This window comes from Lathamus discolor, chromosome 2, assembly GCF_037157495.1.
Source record: "Lathamus discolor isolate bLatDis1 chromosome 2, bLatDis1.hap1, whole genome shotgun sequence".
NCBI classification, from domain to species: Eukaryota; Metazoa; Chordata; class Aves; order Psittaciformes; family Psittacidae; genus Lathamus; species Lathamus discolor.
In genome coordinates this window covers 11,837,185-11,863,556 of record NC_088885.1, presented here as the reverse complement: position 1 = coordinate 11,863,556, position 26,372 = coordinate 11,837,185, and the positions used below count along the sequence as shown (strand labels likewise).

The 26,372-nt window shown below is 47.7% G+C and overlaps 1 protein-coding gene across 6 annotated transcripts in view; it reads left to right on the top strand.

The window, feature by feature from the left end:
- Positions 1–16,608: 16,608 nt before the first annotated feature.
- Positions 16,609–26,372, top strand: part of CDK13 (cyclin dependent kinase 13) — a 50,238-nt gene continuing 40,474 nt past the window's right edge. For 4 of the 6 annotated variants that reach the window (XM_065665727.1, XM_065665726.1, XM_065665725.1 and 1 more), the window contains exon 1: positions 16,609–18,542. In XM_065665727.1, coding sequence (XP_065521799.1) covers positions 17,320–18,542 — 1,223 coding nt within the window. In that variant the 5' untranslated portion in view covers positions 16,609–17,319. The remainder of the gene's footprint in view (positions 18,543–26,372) is intronic. The other 2 variants (XM_065665728.1, XM_065665724.1) reach the window with 1 other exon arrangement.

Here is a 26,372-nt window from a genome sequence, read left to right as displayed (position 1 = left end):
AGGGCAGAAAGAAATGGACACGAGCAGAAGAAGGATATGGGCAAAAGGAGAAAAGGGAAGACGGGCAAAATGGCAGGAGAAGAAGGGTCGAAGCAGGAAGCAGTTAAAGGAAAGAAAGTCAGGAAAAGACAATAAGGAAGGATTCTTGCACCCAGGCTTGATCAGGCCGCGTGCCTTTGGCCCATCTCAGAAGCCCCTGAGGTGGCTTCAGGTTGAGGGAGAATAGGGCTCGGGTGTCTCCTGGTAGGTGTGTGCAACCTGTGGCCTGGGAGCAGGTCTTGCTCACATGCTCAGGAAACAGCCGATCACCACGTTGGGGTCAGGAAGGAATTTTCCCCCCGGACACATTGGCACTGGTCCCCGGGGGATTTTTTCGCCTTCCTCTGAGCACTGAGCAGGACCACTTGTCAGGGCTCCTCTGGTCCATCCTGGCTGCTCGTGCACCACAAAGATGGCCCCTCGTGTCCTGCAGCTGGGGAGGAAGGCTTTTTTTCCCCACACAGGCCTGCAAGTGTCCCCAGGGGTTTTTTGCCCTCCTCTGCAGCAGTGAGCACAGCCCCTTGACAGGGCTCCTTTGGGCTATTGTGGCCCAAACGCTGGTGCTCGTGCTCCACGCAGGTGGCCTTGTGCCCTGCATCCAAGGGAAGGAATCTTACTAGGCTCCCAGGGTAGCCAGAGGCATGAGAAGGTTAGAAGAACATGAAGATGGGCAGAGGAATGAGAAAAGGGGCAGAACGAGGAGAAGGAGTCCAAGGACTTAGAAGAGCGTCAGAGGAATTAAAAAGAGGGGCAGAAGAGTGTGAAGAGGGGCAGAAGAGTGTGAAGAGGGGAAGGAGAAGATTCTGAAAGGAATGAGAAGAGTGTGAAAGCAAAGAGAAGTGTCAAAGGAAAGAGAAGAGTGTTGAAGGAAAGAGTGTCAAAGGAATGAGAAGAGCACCAAAGGAATGAGAAGAGCGTCAGAGGATTGCAAAGAGAATAAGAACAATGCGAAGATGGGCAGAAAATTGGGAAGAGGGGCAGAGGAATATGAAGAGGGGCCACTGTTGGGGTCATGAAGGAATTTTGTGCTGGCCAATGTCTGGTACAGGTCCTGGGGGTTTTCTGCCCTTTTCTGCAGCACTGAGCACATCCCCTTGACAGGACTCCTTTGGGCTATTGGGGCCCAAAGGCCGGTGCTTCTGCTCCACGCAGGTGGCCTCATGCCCCACATCCCAGGGAGACGAAGATTTCTAGGCTCCCAGGGTAGCCAGGGAAATGAGAAGAAGGCAAGAAGAACATGAAGACAGGCAGAGGAATGAGAAAAGGGGCAGAAGGAGAAGTGTGTCAGAGAAACACGAAGAGTGCAAGACGAATAAGAAGAGGGTCAGAAGACTCTCAGGAGGGTCAGAGGAACACGAACTGGGACAGAGAAATAAGAAGACTGTCAGATGAAGAAGGGTGTCAGTGCAATGAGAAGACTGTCAAAGGAAAAGACTGAAAAGGATGAGAAGATTGTGAAAGGAATGAGAAGAGTATTAGAGTAACGAGAAAAGTGTCAGACTAATGAGAAGTGTGTCAGAGAAGTGTGTAGTTTCTGTGGCCTCCTGATGAGCACACAGTTGCTTAACAACGGAAGCCTCTTGGACCACAGGGTAGTGCATTCATAGACACCCCGTTAACATCAGAGCAGCAGGTAAAATGACTCCTCTGGCAACCGTTATGCAATAAAACACACTGTGCCTCTCAGCCTTGTGCTTGCTCTATTCATCCACAGGAGCCAAATGTTTATATTCTTATGTGAAAAGGGCTTACTGAAAAATTTTGGCTTACCTTTTGGGACACGAAACTTTGCAATGCTTCTCTCAATGCTTCTCAATGGTTCAAGAGTCTGGTGGGCAGATGGTGCGTACAGGATGACAGTCCAATGCGAAATGCAGAGTAGCAGCGCAGTGGCTGGTGTGAGAGGAGTGCATACAGTGCATTTAGCTGTGCCAGACCTGGATCAGAAGGTAAGACTGAGCCTACAGCAACTGAGAATTGAACAGGGGAAAAGCTAATGGTGCACCTTAATGTCTAAACTTTATCCCATTACTGTGAGACACGTTGGCTCTTCCAGCCACATGGATGTGTAGTCGTGTGTAAACTTGTTCCTTTCTGGGCCTGCTTTTGCCAAATTTTGGCTGTGATTTCCACTTAAATAAATGACTGGATATGTTTTTAAGACATGACTTGTGAAACAAATCTCTCCTTGCATGTTTTGGTGGGAGATTCAGCTTGTTCCTAAAACTGAATGGTAGGGAAGGCTCTAGTGTTGCTGTTGCTGGCGTGTAAACTAATCTTTGATCTAAACACACTGGCCAGATTGGGATAGTGTTGGTTGAAGCTTCATTGTCAAAGAGATGCTGAAACACCTCTACCCTTGAGATCTGCCCAGGAGCAGAGACATGCCAAGGCTCTGCTCGTGTGCAAAGAGATCCTGGCTGGATCTAACGAGCCATCTCACTGGTACAGTCCATTCTGGGAGAAGATTTGGAAGTGTAATTTGGTTTCTGTGTCGTGGGGAAACATCCAAATTTAAGTTATTGGGAAAACCAATTTGCTTCCACCTTCCTCTTAATATCGCACTTCATAATATTTACACATGCAAGTGGGTGGCTGTGTTACGCTGGCTCTGAAGCCATGATCCTGCATGTAAACCAAAGATCATTTCTGGAACAACTTACACCTGGGAGGGATTGTGAAAGGCCCTGGGAGGTGAATAATGTAATACAAATTGAGATGAGGAGAAAGAGCAGAGGAGGGGAAGGAGAAGGGGACAGGAAGTGGCAGTGGAAGTAGCATCAGTGCTATCTCAGACCTGTAATGGTGAACTGTAGTTCTGCAGGAATGGGGGGAAGGACAGTTTCCAACCTAAAACTGTGTGCTAAAGGTAAGCAGCCTTCCCAGATGTAAATCCTTTTGTGTGAGCTGTCAATTCAGTTATTTCCTTACCGTGTGAGGAACAGTTGAGGGAGCACCTGCAGTAGCATTGGACCTACCTTTTCTCCACTCCTCTGCCTTCCTCTTTACAGAGCTCACTCTCTGTCCTCCCTGCAAGGGGGTGGGCAATACATGATTACAGCCTGTGAGCCACTGATGTTCCTAATGCAGCCTCCTGTGCTTGTGCTCTGAGCATGGAGTAAAGAGAGGTTGGAGGCAGGTTGGGAGGAGCTTCATCCACACACCACAGAAGCCATGAGAGCTGCCATGCACTCTCTTTCTGCTGAAGCTCTGGAGGAGCATCTGGGATTCAAGGTAGTGCAGAGTTATTCTTCTCCCCATGTTTCTATGAGTGGAGAAGGTTGCAAGTGGTCCATTTACCACCTTCTTGTGCTTGATGGATACCGTTTCAAGCATTGTTTAAATCTGCAGTGCAACAGAGGTATTTTTCACTGACTTCCAAGGAGCTCCCTAAAAACATACTGAGACAGGAGAGCTTGGAAACACCAGTACTGCATCAGAGGGAAGGTCAGTCTGGCCCAGTACTCAGTCTCCAAAGTGGCTAAGCACCAATGTCTAAAGGAGAGTCTATGAGCAGTGCCAGCCTACTTCTGACATGGTCCTGGTGGTGCTCAAAGGCCTCAGTGGCTGGGACCAATTCCCTTGCCAGGAGTGGCCCCCATGTCCCCTGGCTTAGAGCTTTAAATACCAAGGATTTCAAATGACAGAGGATTTGATGGGCTAAATTTGCACTACTGCAAAAGAAGCCTGACCAGCAGGTTGGAGGAGGTGATCCTCCCCCTCTACTCTGCCCTCATGAGATTCCTCTTGGACTACTGTGTGCAGTTCTAGTGTCCTCAACATCAGAAGGGCTTGACGCAAGTGCAGAGTAGAGCCATGCGGATGATAAGGGGGCTGGAGCACCTCCCGTGTGAAGACAGGCTAAGAAACTTGGGGCTGTGCAGCCTGGAGAAGCTGCGTGGAGACCTCATAGCAGCCTTCCAGTATCTGAATGGAGCCTAAAAGGATGCTGGAGAGGAACCCTTCATCAGGGACTGTAGCAACAGGACAAGGGGGAATGGGTTTAAACTGAAACAGGGGAGATTTAGGTCGGATATAAGGAAGAAATTGTTCCCTGTAGTGTGGTGAGGCCCTGGCACAGGTTTCCCAAATAAGCGGTGAATGTTCCATACTTGGCAGTGTTCAGTGCCAGGTTAGAGAGGGCTTTGGCTGATACAGTCTAGCGGAAGGGCTCACCATAGCATGGGCTGATATGGCCTATGGCAGGGGGTTGGATGATCTTAAGGTCCTTTCCAACCCAAAACATTCTGTGATTCTAAAACTGATGCTTTGAGTTATGCTTCAGTTTGCTAGTGTGTTAGGAGACCAGCTGAATACCATTCTCCACTCCTCTGTTTTTCTCTCTTTTATCTTCTTCTATCAACGATTCTCAAAAAGATGAAAATTACAAATGAGCTCTGAAAGTCTTATCCTGTTGCTCAAGTGCCTTTTGTATTCCATAGAAACATGGCAGTGGGTGTGTTTCACAGTGGAGCTGCACAGTTTGGCTTCAGTGGGACAAGGGGATGCTAGGCGCAGGGGTGGGGACAGGGCTGGGCATGGGGAGGCCCATGTCACAGTGCCAGCACCTGGCAATGCAGCAGTCACAATGCCCCAGGGCAGGATAAAAGGGAGCAGCCTCCTGTGTCTGCTGGCAGAGATGGCCAGGAGCAGCCAGAAGGCATCCCAGAGGAAGTCCTCCAGCTGCTGGAGTTACTGGGGCTGAGGCAGGAAGATCAGCGCCTGGTCGAGGCTGCTGGAGGTTCTCCGCTGCAAGGCCAGCTCCCGGCAGGACCAGCTTCAGAGGTCATCTCTCATATCCTTTTCAGCTGGATGGCAGTGGCCAGACCAAGGGAAAGCCTTCTTGAGGAACACCACCATCCTCATCCCCCATGGAGCCAGGGGCAGAAGGCAGAAGCAATGGCATGCAGAGATCTTCCAGGGATCCCAGTGCCTTGGAGCAGCCACAGCTGCCCTGCCAGGTGTAGGAAGGATTCTAACCCCAAGGTAGAGGAGGTGGCAGCATTTGGCCACTCTCGGAAGCCACTGAGGTGGCTCCAGGTTGAGGGAGAAAAGGGCATGGGCATCTCCTGGGAGGTATGGCTCACATGCTCAGGGAAAAGCCAATCCCCATGGTTGAGGTCAGGAAGGAACTGGCAGATTGGCACTGGTCCTGGTGTATTGTGCCTTTTTCTGCAGCACTGAGCACAACCACTTGACAGGACTCCTTGGGGCTGCTGTGACACAAATCCTACTGCTCCTGCTCCATGAACATGGCCTTGTGCCCTGCATCCTGGGGGGAAAAAGATTTCCAGGCTCCCGTTGTAGCCAGAGGAATGAGATGGAACTAATAAGGAAATGAAGAAGGGCAGAGGAATGAGAAAAGGGGCAGAAAGAGACGAAGACTTTCAAGGGAATGAGGAGTGTGAAAGGAAAGAAAAGAATGTTGAAGGAGGAGTGTCAAAAGAAGGAGCATATTGTCAAAGAAATGAGAAGTGTCAAAAGAAGCAGAAGAGCGTCAAAGGAATGAGAAGAGTGTCAAAGGAATAAGAAGAGTGTCAAAGGAAAGACGTGAGTATGAAAGATAGAGAAGAGTGTCAAAGGAAAGAGTGTGAAAAGAAAGAGAAAAGTGTGAAAGGAAGGAGAAGAGTGTGAACAGAAAGAGAAGAATCTGAAAGAGAAGAGTGTGAAAGGAAAGAGTGTCAAAGGAAAGAGAAGAGTGTCAGATTTGAGGAGTAAAGGTAAGTAAATTGGGGCAGAGAAATGTGAAGAGGGGCAGAAGAATGTGAATTGACTAAGAAGAATGTTAGAGGAATGACCAGATTGTTAAAATAATGAGAAGAGTGTTGAAGGAATGGGAAGAGTGTCAAAGGAATGAGAAGAGCGTCAAAGGAATGAGAAGAGTGTCGAAGGAAAGACAAGAGCGTGAATGATAGAGAAAAGTGTCAAAGAAAGGAGTGTGAACAGAAAGAGAAGAATCTGAAAGGAAAGAGAAGTGTGAAAGGTGTGTCAAAGGAAAGAGAAGAATGTCAAAGGAAAGAGAATAGTGTCAGATGAGAGGAGGAGTAAAGGTAAGTAAACTGGGGTTGAGAAATGTGAAGGGGGCAGAAGGATGTGAATTGACTAAGAAGAGTGTTAGAGGAATGAGCAGGTTGTCAAAGGAATGAGAAGAGTGTCGAAGGAAAGACAAGAGCGTGAATGATAGAGAAAAGTGTCAAAGAAAGGAGTGTGAACAGAAAGAGAAGAATCTGAAAGGAAAGAGAAGTGTGAAAGGAGTGTCAAAGGAAAGAGAAGAATGTCAAAGGAAAGAGAATAGTGTCAGCTGAGAGGAGGAGTAAAGGTAAGTAAACTGGGGTTGAGAAATGTGAAGGGGGCAGAAGAATGTGAATTGACTAAGAAGAGTGTTAGAGGAATGAGCAGGTTGTCAAAGGAATGAGAAGAGCGTCAAAGGAAAGACAAGAGCGTGAATGCTAGAGAAGAGTGTCAAAGAAAAGAGTGTGAACAGGAGAATATCTGAAAGGAAAGAGAAGAGTGTGGAAGGAAAGAGTGTCAAAGGAATGAGAAGAGTCAGAGAAAAGAGAAGAGTCAGAGAAGAGTGTCAAAGGAATGAGAAGAGTGTCAAAGGAAAGACAAGAGCATAAATAATAGAATGTCAAAGAAAAGAGTGTGAACAGGAGAAAATCTGAAAGAGAAGAGTGTGAAAGGAAGGAGTGTCAAAGGAAAGAGAAGAGTGTCAAAGGAAGCGGAAGAGTGTCAGATATGAGAAGAGGAATAAAAGTAAATTGGGGTGGAGAAATGTGAAGAGGGGCAGAAGAATGTGAATTGACTAATAGTGTCAGAAGATTGACAAGATTTTCAAAGGAATGAGAAGAGTGTCAGAGAAAAGAGAAGAGTGTCAAAGGAAAGAGAAGCGTCACAGTAACAAGAAGAGTGTCAAAAAAAGAGTGTCAAAGGAATGAGGAGAGTGTCAAAGGAAAGCGTGTGAAAGGAAAAAGAAGAGAATAAGAAGAATGTGAAGAGAATCCACTGTTGGTGTCATGGAAGAATTTTCCCCTGGCCTGACTGGCAGTGGTCACAGGGTTTTTTTGCCTTCCTGTGCAGCAGCGAGCAGGACCACTTGTCGGGGCTCCTCTGTTCCGTTCTGGTGGGTAACTGCCTGCTCCACATGCACCAAAAATGTGACCCCTCGTGTCCTGCAGCTAAGAGAGGAAGGCTATTTTCCCCCATGGATGCCTGCAAATGTCCCCAGGGGTTTTTCCCTTTTACCGCAGCACTGAACACATCCCCATGACAGGGCTCCTTTGGGCTGCTGGGGCCCAGACACTGGTGGTCCTGCTCTATCCAGGGGAAGGAATCTCACTAGACTCCCTTGGTAGCAAAAGGAAAGAGAAGTATAGAAAAATATGAAGACAGGCAGAGGAATGAGAAAAGGGGTAGAAGAAGAAAAACAGAGTCAGAGGAATGACAAAAGAATAAGTCAAATGAGAAGAGTATAAGAAAAACAAGAAGAGGGTCAGAAGAATGTCAAGAGAGAAGAATGTCAAAAGGGAAGAGGAACATGAATTGGGACAGAGAAATAGAAGACTGTCAGATGAAGAAGAGTGTCAGAGCAATAAGAAGACTGTCAAAGGAATGAGAATAATGTGAAAAGGATGAGAAGATTGTGAAAGGAATGAGAAGAGTATTAGAGTAACGAGAAAAGTGTCAGACTAATGAGAAGTGTGTCAGAGGAACAAGAAGAGTGTCACAGAAACGAGAAGAGTGTCAGAGGAATGTGAAGAGGGGCAGAAATATGTCAGGCAGGTCAAAGAATGTCAAGAGGGTCTGAAGAACATGAAGAGGAGCAAAGAAATAAGAAGACTGTCAAAGGAATGAGAAGAGTTTCAGAGCAATGAGAAGCGTGTCAGAGGTATGAGAAGAGGAGCAGACGAATTTGAAGAGGGGCAGAAGGAGAAAAGTGTGAAAGGAATGAGACGAGGGTCAGAGGAATGTGGGGAGGGTCTGAACAATGTCATGAGGGGAAGAGGAATGTGAAAAGGGGCAGAGGAAGCAGAGTGCGGCAGAAGGAGGAGAACAATGCAGAAGAAGGATAAGGGCAGAGAAAGGAGAAGAATGCAGAAGAGGGAGAAGGGCAGAAAGAAATGGACACGAGCAGAAGAAGGATATGGGCAAAAGGAGAAAAGGGAAGACGGGCAAAATGGCAGGAGAAGAAGGGTCGAAGCAGGAAGCAGTTAAAGGAAAGAAAGTCAGGAAAAGACAATAAGGAAGGATTCTTGCACCCAGGCTTGATCAGGCCGCGTGCCTTTGGCCCATCTCAGAAGCCCCTGAGGTGGCTTCAGGTTGAGGGAGAATAGGGCTCGGGTGTCTCCTGGTAGGTGTGTGCAACCTGTGGCCTGGGAGCAGGTCTTGCTCACATGCTCAGGAAACAGCCGATCACCACGTTGGGGTCAGGAAGGAATTTTCCCCCCGGACACATTGGCACTGGTCCCCGGGGGACTTTTTTGCCTTCCTCTGAGCACTGAGCAGGACCACTTGTCAGGGCTCCTCTGGTCCATCCTGGCTGCTCGTGCACCACAAAGATGGCCCCTCGTGTCCTGCAGCTGGGGGAGGAAGGCTTTTTTTCCCCACACAGGCCTGCAAGTGTCCCCAGGGGTTTTTTGCCCTCCTCTGCAGCAGTGAGCACAGCCCCTTGACAGGGCTCCTTTGGGCTATTGTGGCCCAAACGCTGGTGCTCGTGCTCCACGCAGGTGGCCTTGTGCCCTGCATCCAAGGGAAGGAATCTTACTAGGCTCCCAGGGTAGCCAGAGGCATGAGAAGGTTAGAAGAACATGAAGATGGGCAGAGGAATGAGGAAAGGGGCAGAACGAGGAGAAGGAGTCCAAGGACTTAGACGAGCGTCAGAGGAATTAAAAAGAGGGGCAGAAGAGTGTGAAGAGGGGAAGGAGAAGATTCTGAAAGGAATGAGAAGAGTGTGAAAGCAAAGAGAAGTGTCAAAGGAAAGAGAAGAGTGTTGAAGGAAGGAGTGTCAAAGGAATGAGAAGAGCGTCAGAGGATTGCAAAGAGAATAAGAACAATGCGAAGATGGGCAGAAAATTGGGAAGAGGGGCAGAGGAATATGAAGAGGGGCCACTGTTGGGGTCATGAAGGAATTTTGTGCTGGCCAGGGTCTGGTACAGGTCCTGGGGGTTTTCTGCCCTTTTCTGCAGCACTGAGCACATCCCCTTGACAGGACTCCTTTGGGCTATTGGGGCCCAAAGGCCGGTGCTTCTGCTCCACGCAGGTGGCCTCATGCCCCACATCCCAGGGAGACGAAGATTTCTAGGCTCCCAGGGTAGCCAGGGAAATGAGAAGAAGGCAAGAAGAACATGAAGACAGGCAGAGGAATGAGAAAAGGGGCAGAAGGAGAAGTGTGTCAGAGAAACACGAAGAGTGCAAGACGAATAAGAAGAGGGTCAGAAGACTCTCAGGAGGGTCAGAGGAACACGAACTGGGACAGAGAAATAAGAAGACTGTCAGATGAAGAAGGGTGTCAGTGCAATGAGAAGACTGTCAAAGGAAAAGACTGAAAAGGATGAGAAGATTGTGAAAGGAATGAGAAGAGTATTAGAGTAACGAGAAAAGTGTCAGACTAATGAGAAGTGTGTCAGAGGAACAGGAAGAGTGTCACAGAAACGAGAAGAGTGTCAGAGGAATGTGAAGAGGGGCAGAAATATGTCAGGCAGGTCGAAGAATGTCAAGAGGGTCTGAAGAACATGAAGAGGAGCAAAGAAATAAGAAGACTGTCAAAGGAATGAGAAGAGTTTCAGAGCAATGAGAAGAGTTTCAGAGCAATGAGAAGCGTGTCAGAGGTATGAGAAGAAGAGCAGACGAATTTGAAGAGGGGCAGAAGGAGAAAAGTGTGAAAAGAATGAGACGAGGGTCAGAGGAATGTGTGGAAGGTTCTGAACAATGTCATGAGGGGAAGAGGAATGTGAAAAGGGGCAGAGGAAGCAGAGCGCGGCAGAAGGAGGAGAACAATGCAGAAGAAGGATAAGGGCAGAGAAAGGAGAAGAATGCAGAAGAGGGAGAAGGGCAGAAAGAAATGGACACGAGCAGAAGAAGGATATGGGCAAAAGGAGAAAAGGGAAGACGGGCAAAATGGCAGGAGAAGAAGGGTCGAAGCAGGAAGCAGTTAAAGGAAAGAAAGTCAGGAAAAGACAATAAGGAAGGATTCTTGCACCCAGGCTTGATCAGGCCGCGTGCCTTTGGCCCATCTCAGAAGCCCCTGAGGTGGCTTCAGGTTGAGGGAGAATAGGGCTCGGGTGTCTCCTGGTAGGTGTGTGCAACCTGTGGCCTGGGAGCAGGTCTTGCTCACATGCTCAGGAAACAGCCGATCACCACGTTGGGGTCAGGAAGGAATTTTCCCCCCGGACACATTGGCACTGGTCCCCGGGGGATTTTTTCGCCTTCCTCTGAGCACTGAGCAGGACCACTTGTCAGGGCTCCTCTGGTCCATCCTGGCTGCTCGTGCACCACAAAGATGGCCCCTCGTGTCCTGCAGCTGGGGGAGGAAGGCTTTTTTTCCCCACACAGGCCTGCAAGTGTCCCCAGGGGTTTTTTGCCCTCCTCTGCAGCAGTGAGCACAGCCCCTTGACAGGGCTCCTTTGGGCTATTGTGGCCCAAACGCTGGTGCTCGTGCTCCACGCAGGTGGCCTTGTGCCCTGCATCCAAGGGAAGGAATCTTACTAGGCTCCCAGGGTAGCCAGAGGCATGAGAAGGTTAGAAGAACATGAAGATGGGCAGAGGAATGAGAAAAGGGGCAGAACGAGGAGAAGGAGTCCAAGGACTTAGAAGAGCGTCAGAGGAATTAAAAAGAGGGGCAGAAGAGTGTGAAGAGGGGCAGAGGAATGTGAAGAGGGGAAGGAGAAGATTCTGAAAGGAATGAGAAGAGTGTGAAAGCAAAGAGAAGTGTCAAAGGAAAGAGAAGAGTGTTGAAGGAAAGAGTGTCAAAGGAATGAGAAGAGCACCAAAGGAATGAGAAGAGCGTCAGAGGATTGCAAAGAGAATAAGAACAATGCGAAGATGGGCAGAAAATTGGGAAGAGGGGCAGAGGAATATGAAGAGGGGCCACTGTTGGGGTCATGAAGGAATTTTGTGCTGGCCAGGGTCTGGTACAGGTCCTGGGGGTTTTCTGCCCTTTTCTGCAGCACTGAGCACATACCCTTGACAGGACTCCTTTGGGCTATTGGAGCCCAAAGGCCGGTGCTTCTGCTCCACGCAGGTGGCCTCATGCCCCACTTCCCAGGGAGACGAAGATTTCTAGTCTCCCAGGGTAGCCAGGGAAATGAGAAGAAGGCAAGAAGAACATGAAGACAGGCAGAGGAATGAGAAAAGGGGCAGAAGGAGAAGTGTGTCAGAGAAACACGAAGAGTGTGAGACGAATAAGAAGAGGGTCAGAAGACTCTCAGGAGGGTCAGAGGAACACGAACTGGGACAGAGAAACAAGAAGACTGTCAGATGAAGAAGAGTGTCAGTGCAATGAGAAGACTGTCAAAGGAATAATGTGAAAAGGATGAGAAGATTATGAAAGGAATGAGAATAGTATTAGAGTAACGAGAAAAGTGTCAGACTGTTGAGAAGCGTGTCAGAGGAAGAAGAAGAGTGTCAGAAGAATGTGAAGATGGGCAGAAATATGTCAGGCAGGTCAAAGAATGTCAAGAGGGTCATGAAGAGGGGCAAACAAATAGTAAGACTGCAAAGGAATGTGAAGAGTTTCAGAGCAATGAGAAGAGTGTCAGAAGTGAGAGAACAGCAATGAGAAGAGGTATGAGGTATGTACTGCAGCTGGGGGAGGAAGGCTTTTTTACCCCAGAGAGGCCTGCAAGTGTCCCCAGGGTTTTTTTGCCCTCCTCTGCAGCAGGGAGTGCAGCCCCTTCACAGGGCTTCTTTGGGTATTGGGTCCCAAACGCTGGTGCTCATGCTCCACGCAGGTGGCCCCTCATGTGCCCCTCTATGGGAAGGATGCTTTCTAGACTCCCAGGGTAGCCTCTAGCAGTTGCTGCTTGTCCTCTCTACCACTAAGCACAGCCCCTTGTCATGGATCCCCTTTGGGCTCGGTTCTTGCCTGCTGCTCTCTCACCTCTAAGACACCACTCCTGCCCTGGCTCTCTCTGGGTCCATTGTCAGGAGTGTGAAGAGGGACAGAATAAGAAGTGGCAGAAGAAGGAGAGCAGTGTGAAAGGAGAGAAAGGCAGAAAAGAGGGTCGGAAGAAGATGACAGGCTCAGAAGTGAAAGGGCAGATGAAGGAGAAAGATAACAAGAAGGGCAGATGAAGGAGCATAATGTTAAAGAAGGAGAAGGACAGAAGAAAGAAACAGTCAGGAAAAGAAGAAAAGTTCAGGAGAGGACAATAAGGCAAAAGAAGGAAATGTATGGAAGAAGGAGGAAAACCAAAATCTCTCCATTTCCCCAGAGAAGGGAACAGTGATTTTTGCTTTGTGTTTTTGTTGGGTTTTGTTCAATAGAGTTTGCTCATGTGAAAAACGTGATCCGCATTTACTATTGCAATAAATGAGAGAAACTGTGAGACAGCCTGTTGCACGTCATCCATGATGTCTTGCAGATATTTTGCACCTCTGGAGACTTTAACTTCCACAACCTCTAAGGCAGAATTCTCTACTTTAGGTGTAGGATCACACTGTCACCTTCCCAGGCAGTAGCATCAAGTTGTGGAAAACTTTTGCCTTCACCCTTCAGTTTGAGCGGGGGGAACGGCACCAACAGTTTGAGTTTAGAATTAAGAGCTGTTCCAAGAGCAGCAGCTCAGAGGCAATGCCTCTGGGGGCACTTGGAGGATGACAGAAGGTTTCCTGCACCAGAAGTACTCAGTAAATTCCCTCTCTGCTTTCATATTCTTTGCTATGCTGACCTCTAGGGAAACTTTCTGCAAATGCTTTGCCAGAGCATTGGTACAGGGAGCTATTGTGCTGCCCTTCTGACTGCAGGGACGAGGCATCAGTTTGGTGACAAATCAAAGCAGGCCTTCATGGGAAGCTGCAAGCAGTGTGCTGCTCCCTCAGTCCATTCCAGCACGCTTAGTACACGTGAGCAGGGCTTACTCAGCAGAGAGAATGCATCCTGAGTTAAGAAATGGGATGACAGTTTTGAGAACAGCCTCCAGGCTGCTGCAGAAAGATAAGCTATTCCACAGCAGTCAGGGTGAAGTCTGGGAAGTGTGGCACTTAACACACTGAGGAAGATATGAGGTATGCTGCTGCCACCGACCCCTCAGCTATGCACAATTTCCATGACTAAACACAGTTTGACAAAGTAGAAATGAATCATTGCCAAGGTCAGCGTCATCCCTCTTGGGCAGTGCCCTACTCTCCTGAAGTGGCAGGTGGGCAGCACATCAGGCTCATTCCTTCTCCGTCCCATGGGACCCCGTTACAGAAGAGAAGAAATGAACAAAGAGAACATGACAACGTTAGCGAGAAATGCAAGGTGGGGCAGAGAGATGAAGGGTGGAGTAAACTAACACACTTATAAAAGGAGGCTTGCTGGAAGTGGATGATGTACAGGACCTGCACAGGAGGAGTACTTTTGCTTGGCATGAGAAGAAGACAGGAAACCATTGGAGGGATTCAAGGAGTTGAAATACAACAGTGGAAAAGAGATGGAGGCTTTGTTTGTTGGTTTTGTTTCGTTTTAAGTCACATTTTACATAGAAACATTACTAGCATTTATGTAAGCTAGCTAACAACAGTTAGATAGCAGGGTGGCAGGAGAACTATTAAATCCCTAAATATAGACAACAAAGTCTGCTTTTAAAGCTCTTAGGATGACATTCAAGACAGTATGGCAGATATACCTGATGAAACAAAATCAGCTCAAGACGCTGATGTGAAGTATGGGCAGCAGAGTAGCAGCTCCAGCCATGAAATTCAATAACATAATGAAAAAGCAAGAGAGAGAGGGCAGGAAAAGGGAAGAAAAAGATCAGCACTTCAGTAGAGTCTGAAATCAGAAGTGAAGAAGTTTGGAAGGAAACCTCGACTACCCTAAATTGAAGTTAGTTTCAGGAGCAAAAGTAAGCAAAAAACATGTCTTTTTCAGGAAGCAAGGGTATTGCTTTACTGTTCAGAGTTAAGCATGCCTTGGAATAAGGCATTTCCTCCCAGGTTCTAGTGCAGGAAGAGTTCTTACACCCCCAAGTTAATAGACAGGACCTACCTAAAGAAAACCAGGGAAAACCACCCGGCTGCAGGCTTTTCTACACTGCTTTCTGCACCAGCAGTTTGTATTTGCTTGGACTTACAGCAGGGCTGTGTGACAGCAGCACACTACTTGCTGTGGGGAAAAGTAAGAGTGATTTATCACACGCTTTGTCACAGCTAGCACTGGATTTAGCATTCACCCATCCTTGCTCATAACCTCAGGTGGATATTCATGCAAAAGGAATTGCAGTGATATTTTCTCGCCCTGCAGTCCTGTATTGGACTTAAGGCAACTTGAGCAAACTTGGTACCTCACAAGTATCTTACCATTTCTGTTCTTACCGCTGCTCTGAATTGGAGAGAGAACATACTGCAACACATGCTCATTTTTGAATGTGTCTGTAGCATCACATCTGATCATGAAGAACAGCCACGAGCAAGCAGCTAGGTAGCAGGAAAGAAACATTTCCTTGCAGCTGTTTACATCTTCCTGCATGCATCACTAAACCCTGCAATTTATACACTCCCTTTATCACACAAAAAATTGAATTTTGTCCTTCACCCATGGGTTTGTGGGGTTTTTCCCTTTCCTTTCAGTCTCCAGACACTTGAGGGCCCTGAAAATGAAATGTGTAATTGTTCTCTCATCTCACTTAACCAAGCTGTAAATTCCGGTGAGCTGAGACCCTATACGTGAGTCAGCTCGAGGGAAAATTATAAATGTATTGCCCAAGTTGCCTTACTTCATCAGACTGTTGTAAATACTGTGCTTTCACGCAACTTCACTAACATGATAAATTTATAAATGACATTTTAGTGGTCCCACTCTACTTACAGAAGTCAGTAGGTGATTACTTTTGCTGTTTCTTTGAAATGTCTTCATCCACTACTCATGATGATGGGCATTTCTGTTTGATGTAGTTCTATTCCAGCCCTGGATGATTTCACCTGATGCTCTGGAGGGATACAACCTTTCTGTTATCACCGTGTGCTATTAAGTAAGTTTCGGGTGGGCTTGAATTGGATATTTGCTCGTGTTTGTGCCTGACTAGAGGAAAATAGAGTTGCTGTCAAGTGGTATTAAAACTTAGTTATTCAATTACATGTTTCAGTTGCTAAATGGACAGGAATTTATGTTCTGTCTAGCTGGTGAAGAGTTTAGTGCCACTTATCTGGTGTGGCGGTAGCCCTTCTACAAGTTTGAACCTGAAGTAAATCCTTCTCTTCTGATACAATTTGCTCCAAAGGAAATTTCAATAGCTTTCTTTTGCCGAGTTTTGTCTTCTCAGGTGGCCTGTGCTGTGTCCAAGTATACACACAACTCCTCCATACCTAATTTTGTAACTCTTTAAACTCCCAGTTGTGATTTTTTCATATAATGACTAAGTGCCCTGCAAACTTGATATAGCGTCCACCACAGCACTTTGCTCATAGGTTTTCCAGAGAGTGACAATTCCTGGCACTTCACAGGCTTTCACGCTTCTAGCACTGATCTGAACCGCATACATCTCTTAGGACAGCAACACTTCAAACTGGGGGGAGACAGAAATCTTCAACTTGTGCATTTTTCTGCTACTTAGAATCGTGTCTACAGGGAATTTACCTTCTGCCACAGCATTTTTAATCAAAAGTCACCGGAAATACATGAACACACCTTCCATGGTAAGGCAGAATGAATTTCCTGCTCACAGATATGATGTGTAAGGAGCAGGTGTGGGGCTACAGCGAAATACAGTGAAGGACTTTTGGCTTCAGGCACAGGTTGCTCAAAGCAGCTGTGGCTGCCCCATCCCTGGCAGTGGACGGTTGGACGGGGCCTGGAGCAAGCTGCTCTAGCGGAGGGTGTCCCTGCAGGTGGTTGGAACTGGATGAGCTGTAAGGTCCTTTCCACCCCGAACCGTTGTATGAGTCTATCAAAGCACACACCGCTTGCTTGACTGCTGCTAACTAAACGGGCCTCTTCCCAGGCCCTTACCAGCGGCCAGATGCGGCGCCCGCGCACCGGCAGCACACGGCAGCCAGCGGTACCCGCTGTGGAACGACCCCGTTTCATTTCTCGCTCCGCTCTCCCGAACGCGGCCACTACCACACCGCTCCCCTCAGCGGCGCCGCTGGAATCGCCCCCGGAAACAACGTTTTGCGCACGCGCCGGAAACACACACACCCCCCCGCCTCCTCCGCCCGAGCGGGGCGAGCGCGGCGCGCCGTCCGCAAGCGTCGTGATCTCGCGAGACTCTCGCGAGAACTTTCGGTGGCTGGGGATGAGTGGGTGGGGGAGGGAAGGGGTGAGGTCTCGCGAGAGGGCCTGGCCGCGGGCGTGCGGCTGAGGGCGGCAGCGCCGCGCGCCATTGGCGGGATGCGGCCCCCCCCCACCGCAGCGCTCCGCCGCGGGTCCTGCGCATGCTCGGCGCGCCGCCGGGCCGTGTCCCCAGTGCGTGTGTATGCGTGTGTCACCCGCGCGCCAGCGCTCCGGCCCGCCGGCGGCCTCGGGACCGGGCAGGTGGCACCCGCCGCGCAGGGTAAGCGCGCTCGAAGCCGGCGCAGGGCCGGGCGCCGCTACGGACAGCCCGCTCGGAGGCGGCCCGGCACGGCCTGACCCCGCCGCCCGGCCGGGGAGTGCGTGAGGGAGGAGGACGACGAGGAGGAGGAGGAGACGGCGGCCCGGCGTCCGGACTCCCGCGCAGCGCCGCCCGGCGCCGGACGAGGTAGCCGCGGCCCGCGATGAAGTGAGGAGGCCGCCGCCAGCAGACACTTCCGCGTTGCGGGAGGCCGCGCAGGTCTAGCGGGAGGGTCCCGCCGCTCCGCAGCCGCGCCGGCCAGCGCCTGCCCTCAGCCCCGGCACAGGCCCGAGCGCCAACTGAGGGACCCTGCATGTGGCGGCGCGGCTCCATGTGAGGCGGCGCGGCGGGGCAGGCTGCGAGGCGGGCCGGGCGCCGGCGGCCGGCCGGCCGGAGAGCGAGGGAGCGAGTGAGGCCCCGGTGCCCGGCGGGTGTCCCCGGGTGTCTGCGCGGCGCCGGGTCTCCATGGCGCCGGCAGCGCTCTGAGGGAGGCGGCGGTGGTGGATTCGCTAGGCCGCGTCCTCGTCCTCGGCCGTGAGCGAGCTCGATGCCGAGCACCTCGGACGCGGCGGCCGGCGGGAGCGGGGGAAGCCGGGGCTGGGGGAGCGGCGGCGGCAGCAGCTCGGCGGTGGAGGCGGCAGTCGACAAGAAGCGGCTGCATCACCGGAGACGGAAGCGCTTCGCGGCCCAGCCGCAGCCGCCCCCCCCGCCGCCGGCCCCTCACCCGCTGCTTTTCCCGCTGCTGCAGCCGCCCCTCCTGCAGCCCCCGCTCCTGCAGCCGCCGCTGCCGCCGCAGTCCCTGCTCTTCCTGGCGGCCACCGGCGCCTCCTCCTGCTGCGGGGACGGGGGGGAGCGGAAGCGACCGCGGGGCAAGCGGCGCTCAGGCTCCCGGCACAAGCGGCGGCGGGGCCGCGGAGGTGGCGGCGGCGGCGGCGGCGCCGGTACCCAGGAGGCAGACAAGCGGCGCGGTAGCGGGGGGCTGAGCACGCTGGTGGAGGAGTACGACGACGTGAGCTCCCAGTCCGAAGGGCTGGTGGGTGGCGGCGCGACCGGCGGCGGCGCGGGCAGCGGCGGGGGAAGCCCGGCCTCGTCCACGGGCGGTGGCGGCGGGACTCAGCGGCAGAGGCCCGAGGCAGAGCGGAGCAGCCGGTCTCGCCGGGAGCACCGCAGCAGCAGCGGCCGCTCCAAGGAGCGGCACCGGGAGCACCGCCGGCGGGGGGAGGAGAAGGCGCAGCAGGAGGGGGCGTCGGCGGGCCGTGGGTTGACTGAGCCCTCCTCGTCCTCCTCCAAGTCCCGCAGCCGCCACAATCACACCGGGGGCCAGGACCGGGAGGGACTCAAGAGCAGTAGCAGCGGCGGCAGCGACGGCCGCAGGAAGGGCTCCCTCTCTTCGCCCGGCAGCAGCAGGAAGGAGCGGGAGAGCAAAGCGCACCGGAGCCGGACTAAAGCGGCCAAGGAGCCGCCCTCGGCTTACAAGGACCCACCGAAAGCTTACCGAGATGACAAGCCTGAGCCCAGGGCCTACCGGCGGCAGCGCTCGTCCCCCAGCCCCGGGCGGGATGATAGCCCCCCTCTGCACCGCTCCTCGCAGAGCCAGCGCAGCCGCAAGTCGCTCAGCCCGCTGGGTTGCCGCTCGCCTCTAAGCCCTTACAGCCGCCGCCGCTCCCCCAGCTACAGCCGGCACAGCTCCTACGAACGCGGCGGGGATGTGTCTCCAAGCCCCTACAGCAGTTGGCGTCGGTCGCGGAGCCCTTACAGCCCCGTTATCCGGTGAGTCCGGGCCTGGCGGTGGGGAGGGAGGGAAGGACCGGAATGGGGGTCGGTGGAGGAGGGGAGTCGTGGCTGGGGTTGGGCTGGAGGGCAGGCTGGAGAGGCTTGTGTCTAGCAGCAAAAGCCTTTCCTCTTGCTGCAATGAAAGCTGGGGTGGGGTGAAGGGGAGGGAGGACATGTACAAAGATCTTCCTGTCCTGTCTCTGCAAGGAAGGGGGATGTGGGTGTCTGTAATATTTCTACAGTTAATTTCTCTCCGTGGGAGACCACCTAAAAGGAAAAAGGCTTTTTAAATGCTATAGAGCATGAGGGCATTTTCAGCTGAGGGTGATTGAATGAAGATGCTTCTCGGAGGTCATGTTTCCTGAAGGACCAATTTAAATTTCTAAGTTTTTGCTTATGAAGTATGGAGATTCTCAGATATGTTTTCATGTATCTTGCTTCCCAGTATAAAAGGAAGCATGTTAAATATATTTGTGTTTGTTTTAATTCCCACTAATCTAAAGAGTAAACAAGCTGCTGGCAGTTTGCCTCACAAGTGTTTTGTGCTCCTCTTAAAGGTCTATAGGAAGAGCTGGATTTTCTGTTTTGCCAGGAAAAAGAACCAGTGTCAAGTTTTGTTAAACTGCCTCCTGCACTTGATACAACCTATGAAAACATATGTCAGCTCTTTTCCCAGTAAGGTTATGCACATGTATATACTTGAGGTGTGCTTGCAAATCACTTGTAGTGGGAACTTAAGACATAAAGGTCAGCGTTGCTGTGACTGTTAAATGGAGAGGAAACAAGGGCTGTCTCTCTCTAATCAGATACAGTGTTGTGAAATTAAAGCTTTTCTAAGCATTCGAGCTTGCAGCAGAACTACTGGAAATTTAAAGCATTTGGTTAATACGTACCTATGACTGAAAATTTGTATTTCCAATGTTGGAATCTTATTGTTGCCTCATTGTTTATAGCCTTTCTCAAATTCACATCTGGACTTCAGTTTCAAATCTATAAAGGTGAATTGCTTGACAGGTGTGTTGTTACCCAAGGCATTACCTGGTGTGTTGTCTGAGAACTGTTCTCTGGTGTTAATAACAAGCGCTTTGCTTTGGTTACCATTTGGGGTGTCCCACAGTGTATATGGTGAGGATTCTGAAGCCATTCTTGTCTTTCACTGGCTGTTGGTAGTCTACTGTCCTCGTGTGCATCGATTGCTGTTTAAAAGAGCAAAGTAGCAAAACTGTGGCCTACTTTGTTCACAGGGATAAAACAAAGGTGCCTTTGGAAAAGTAGTGATTGTTTTAAGGTATGCCTGTATGGAATAATTTTGTAAACAATAGAGTGTTTCAAGCAGAAAACACTGTGAGCGCACTGAAAAATAGCACGTTGTCAACTGCTCAAAGTATTTAAAAATTACTTCAATAATAGAATAGTCAGACTATTATGTGCATGTTATGGCTTAAACACTGGGAATCAGATTATTTTTTGTAGATGATTGTATCCAGGAATAAGAAAACTAATAATGCCAATCAAAATTATATAAACTTGGCTTGCACTTACAAATAGCGGTATTGGTCAGATTGACAGTATAGTTCATTTGGATGCTTTCTTATGTGCTGCCTGATAGGGCTGTAATAGGAGGTATAGGATATGTTGCTCAGGTGACAGTTACAGAACAGAGTTTTGTAGGGGTGTTGTGTTTCTTTTTTTTTCTGTTGGTAGTGTGCCTGTGATTTGAAGTGTGAGAGTTTAAGTTCCCTTTCTTTGCAACACCTCTGTGGTAAGTGTGTAAGTCTTCCGTGAGCTTCTGATCTGCTCCTAGGAGTTAGCTTTGTGACTTCACGCCTTCCTTCCTCCCTCCAGTTAAACTGTAATTTGCATCCTGTCTTTAACTGCTTACAGATAAATTACTTTGTTAACAAATGCAGATTGTCACTGGAGAGGGATGGGAGTGAAAAGGAGAGGTTGCTGTATGTAGAAAGAAAGGTCGGTCTGTCCTATTGCGGCATTCATTGTAAAATCATAATTTTCACAGAAAATGAAAGAAACCAAATGTGTGAAGATAAGCTCAGTTGTTTGCTTGGTGTGAAGAAATGCAAGCTAGTGTTTCTTTACTTCCATAAATCTATTATGTATTATGTGTATTGTGATGGGGAAACAAAGATGGAAAGTGTTTATATGATTGTTTTAGCCATTGAAAACTGTGTCTTAATCCCTTTTTGTTTGCTTGACTCTCTGGTACTATGCTCAATACACTGAAATTCTGCTGTGCTGTTTGGATAATGGTATAGTGGCCTTAGACGTGGTAGAATATTACAGTTTCATGAAGGCAACAGCTTCTTACAGCACCTGTCTTCTTCATCTCGTAGATTTAAAGGCTGAATTCTGGGCTTGTATCCAGCTGTAATGGTGTCAAGACAGTAAGAACTTTGTATGTGACTGAGTATTGCAGGCTGCAAGTCTTTTTTTGCTCTTTTCATGCTGTATCTCGTGTATGCCTTCTGTAATGTTACATGAAATATCTATTTATTTTGTGGTATAGAAAACAAAAATGAAAGGGTTCTAGCATGCTTGGGAGGCTCGTGTGTCTAGGATGCTGATTTCACCTAGGTCTCTGAGCTGCTTAGGGAGAAACTTCTAGTAAATAGTTTAAGAGAAACAAGTGGAGTCAGCTTTGCTCATTTGAATCCCTGCTTTTCTCAAGCAGCAGCAACAGTGCAATTGCAGTGAGTTAAGAGTTCTGAATTGCAGTCGTGACTGACTCTGGTCTTTCAGTGATGATTAAAGACACTGGTTATGTGTTCCACACTTGGAAAATTTTCTTTGAATGGTAGACTAATTTTCTGTTCCATTATAATAGCAGTAAATGTCTGTGTTTTGGGACAACTGATTGTTTGTTTGACCTGTTTCCATTTGTTGGACTAAACTTCTTGCTGCTAGTGGATTTGTGTTAGTGTATTTTGTTGTGGATAGTTACACAGCTGTTCTGAAGTAACACATGCACGGTTTTGAAATGTGAATTCTCCCATAATACCAGAAGTATGAAGTATTTATTTATCTACTGATATGCTGACTGGATTAAAAGAATCACAAGAACAAAAAGTGTGTGTGGGGGAGAAAACCCTATGGTTGACAAAATAAGGAAAGGCAGTACGGCAATAGGAAGAGAAGACCTACTTTTTGTAACTTCAGTCAGGTCATATGTTATGTGATCACACATTTAATTCAGTTAGCTGTATAGATGAGTAGTTACATTATTCCAAATTTGGATACACCTACCCATCTGCCTAGATACAAGTAAGTAGGTGGGGCACTACTACCATAGTACTACTGTGTATGTGCATGTTGTTTATAGGAAAAATACAAAATTTCTTATTGGTACTATAGAGCCATCTCATTCTTTAGCTGTAGATACTCTTGTAGTAGTGAGGGTCTGCAAAAGTATGGATTATTTATGTGCAAAACCAAAATAAACGTAGGGTTAAATGGTGTAATATATGTTCAGGTAGTAAATGCCTACTTCATGGAAATGCCTACTTCATGGAGGAGGCATGGTTTGGTCCATTGATATAAAAATACCTTTCAGTCCATTAATTCTGCTACTTCTGGACTTAAAAGGAGTAAGAGATCTTCAAACAATTTTTTCGCTGTTTGATGAAAATACTTAAAGCCCTCTAATCTTGTTTAGTAAAACTGTATTTTGCAGAAATTGAAATGGGGGGCTGTAGGTTTTCACTGTTTGGAGTAACTAATTTTTCCAGTGACTGCTGAGGCTCTTGCTCTAGTGTATCCTCTGAATTTATGAGATTGGTTTTGTTACTTGACAGTGGACTTTGCCTTTTGTCCAGCCATGTTGATACACCTTTTCCTTGTTGCACTGCTTCTTTCTGTATTGGGGGAAGGGATGTGATGTAAAAACAAAACGAGTATTTTTTTTAATGTGTTTAGAACGCCGCATTTGAGCTGAATCTTTGCTGGTTGATTTCTTTGTAGGTCGTGTTCTCATATTAAAATACAAAGTTATAAAGTCAATTCAAGAACCAAATCAAATTCATGTTCAGAATTTCTCAGTATCTTATGCTGAATGTATTGGAGACTCTTTCAAAGATACATGTTTTGAAGAAGTAAGGAAAATTATGTAGTCTTCATGCACAAAGCAGCTGAGTAGGTTGTTTGCAGAACTGCTTAAAATAAGAGAAAATAATGAAGTTAAGTAATAAGGTGTCGAGTGAGCACTATTACAGCTTAAAGAAATTATCTGTTTGTCTGGTAGCACACCACAGAAAAGCTGTACTGTATGAACCAGCGTGTTTTGTCAAGGTGGTTTATGCTACTGAGTGATGTCTTGGAAGATCTGCAGTGAGGCCGGCTGATTAATTTTAGGTCTCCCTTTTTAAATACACTGTGTCATTACCATGCAGGGGAAGATGGCAGTGCTTTGTAGTGCAGTGTAGTTGATGAAAGAGCTGAGCTACAGTGGATGTTTAAATTCCTTCTGTCTGTTTGTTGGGTTTTTTTACCCTTATTCTCATAAATCCCTTTGTCCTATATTTTATCAAAAAGTTACTGACAGAACCAGTTCCCTCATTCAACTCTGTGGCCTCTGATATATCCTGAATATAACACTATTTGCATTTTGGTAAAATGCATAGCTGGCTACTAGCACCTTGGATTTAGTTCACTCTTGAAGTGATTGGGAAGAAAAGAGGTTTTTAAGTTAACAAACATGAGAAGATAACATTTGACTGTTCTTATTTGCTAACAAAATTCAATGCTTTTTTTTTTTTTGTTTGTTTGGGGTTTTTTATTTTATCAAAATGAAGGGAGGATTGGAAAGGGAAAGAAGTGCCCAGAAAAGTAGCAGGGCAAGAAAAGCCGCATAAAGCTGAGAGAGACCTGTATACCTGGGGACCTGATGTGTAACACTGTCAATTCTCTTTCCTCTGCTTTCAGGTATCAGGATAGTAAAATATAGCACCCTTAAGTGTTATTATTTGGAATTCTTTCATTCTGTGCTTAGGAATGTAGTGTTTTGTTAATAAATCCTCATTAATAAATCTACTGTTTGGTAATTGGTAAGTGCAATAAAATGTTGCCTTGCGAGAAGGAGGAATATTGCAACAGTCTTGAAGTTTATAACTAATCGCCCTTTGATATCTTAAGTAGCTTTTTAGACAGTGGGTACATTGTATTAATTAAGCCGAGAAAAAGTGAATACCGGATTGTTTTATGTAGTCTAGGGTGCTAGGCAAAAAACATTAAAAACCTGTGATACCTGAACCAACCTCTAGTTATTATTTCTTAAAGGGAGGGGAAAAAACTCACAATCTTTCTGTTGTTCTAAAAAATGGAGGAAGGCAGTGGTGAGTTGTGATTACAGGGTGACTGCCTTACTAGTGCTTTCTTCTGACCAGTTTTCCTGAAATCTGCCTCTTCTCCTATGTGCTTTGTAGAGAATGCCTTCAACTCCCTTCCCCCCAATTTATTTTGTAACTACACATAATATTATGCAATTACTTCATTTTCTCTTTGCAGCTAATCTAGTTGTGCTCCTAGTCTTCTTTGTTGCTGTCTCTGGGGGGAAAAAAGCAGCTTTAGAACTTCTTAGTTCTAATGCAGACTAGTCCTACAGATACGATAAAACCATACTGAAATATGTATATGATTCAGAAGTGATTTTATGAATGTCATGAAATCTGTAAATTACCCTCTCTCTAGGAATATAGACCTGTGTGAAGTGCCCTCTACTCAGCAGTGTTGAGGCAGCACCTTGAATCCTGTGTTGAGGTCTAGGCCCTTCACTTACAAGAGAGACACTGAGGTGCTGGAGCGGGGCCAGAGAAGGGCAATGGAGCTGGTGCAGGGCCTGGAGCACAGGTGTGATGGGGAAGGGCTGAGGGACCCTGCTGGCTTTAGTCTGGAGAAGAGGAGGCGCAGGGGGGACCTTTTCACTCTACAACTGCCTGACAGGAGGATGGAGCCAGGTGGGGGCTGCTCTCTGCTCCCAAGGAACAAGGGATGGGACAAGAGGAAACGGCCTCAAGCTGCACCAGGGGAGGTTTAGATAGAGATGAGGAACAGGCTGCCCAGGGCAGTGCTGGAGTCACTGTCCCTGGAAGTCTTCACACACTGTGTAGATGAGGCCCTCAGTGACATGGGTTAGTGGTGGCCTTGGTAGTGCTGTGCAGTGATTGAGCTTGATGATCTTAAAGGTCTTTTCCAGTCTCATTGATTCTGTGCTCATAGAAGGCTCTGAGTGGCTAAGTGTGGCAAAGGTTCTGCCTCATTTACAAGTACTTTTGTGTGCAGATAGAAGCCTAGAAGCCTTGGAGGTAACTTAGAAGAAGCAGTGGTTTCTCAGTAGTCTGTCCTCATGTGAAGAAGGTACCAAAGGTGCTTTTGACTTGGGACATTGGGATGTGCCCCTTATATGTAGCACACTTCCTCATCTCTCTAGGCTTGAAGGGAAAAATGTTTGGATTGTTTTGGATTTGTTTGCTGTTGGTGATACAGTTCTGCGCAGTTGGAGCCACTGTTCTTTTGTTCCTGTTTACTGTGTTAAGAACAAACTGTTATCTGAAGACAAAATAGGTGGTGACAAATGTACGATAAGGTGTTTCATATATATGTGTGCAAGACATGCACACGTTTAATAGAAATCTGTTGGAAGATTTAGAGAGTACTGTATGTTTCAGATGTCTTGCCTGGTGATTTTTTCAGGGCCCTGGTAAAATGTTAGTGTCCTCTTGAAGTTGGCAGACACGGGCTATTGTGTGATCCCATATCTGTGCTGCTGCGACTTCATCTTTTATGTCAAATGAGCATTAGCTCTAAACAGAGTGAATTGGTTGGCTTTATTACCTGTAAGGCAATGTTTGTCCTATCTTGAATTCTGTATATGCTTTTGTGGGAAAGCTTGTAAAAGTCCATAGTTTTGGGTTTGTGCCATTTTTAAAAGATGGAAACTTGTACATAAATTTTGTTCAGTCTGGAAGGTTCTCTTGGGACTTTTGAATTACATGTTGATGAAAGAAAGCAGTAGCTAAATATTTGAAAACATCATTATGCTTATGAAAACAACAGATTTTCTCATTGTAACTTGAATAGCTTGCACTTGACAAAGCTGCCTTTTACTTAAGATTCAGCATTTGTCTCTTGAAAGTATTAATGTTTTTGCTGTAACTCTTTGGTCTAGCTCAGTGGACAAGGTACAAAAAGGGATTCTTGCAAAGGTCTTTTATGATGCCAAAGGAAGTTTCAGTTTATTATTAGCACAGACATGCAGTATATAATGCAACATAATTTTTTTTGCTGACGTAAAGAATGATAAACTTCTGAAAGAAATAAACTGGTGCAGAGATTATACTCAGTCAACATTTCATAACTAGGCCACTGTCATTTGGATCTGCTGTTAAGGGCTGTATGTACTGGAACTGAAACTTAAATATTTGTGTGTACGCGTATTTGCTGCCTCCCACACAGATGCAATCCTGGCATGAGCAAGTTACACTGTTGTAATTTGGGGTTTGAAACCTGGGATGGAGAACGGTTAGAGTTTTTTGTTGTTGAGCTTGCATAAATGGATATTCACATCCCAGGCTCTCCTGATTGATGTTGCTAAAATATGTACATCAATCCACTGTCAACACTTGACTTCCTTACATGTTTGTTTTTGAAGAGAATATAAAGATTTAGGTTATTTTTGCCCCAGCTTTTCCAAAGTGCCTTTTCCTCACCATGTTATGGTAGTTGATACTTGAGCGTTAGTAGTCATTAATTTGAAGAGATTTTCTCATTTCATCCTTAGTAGTGCTATAAATGAGCCTCTTTCGGTTTTGAACAAAG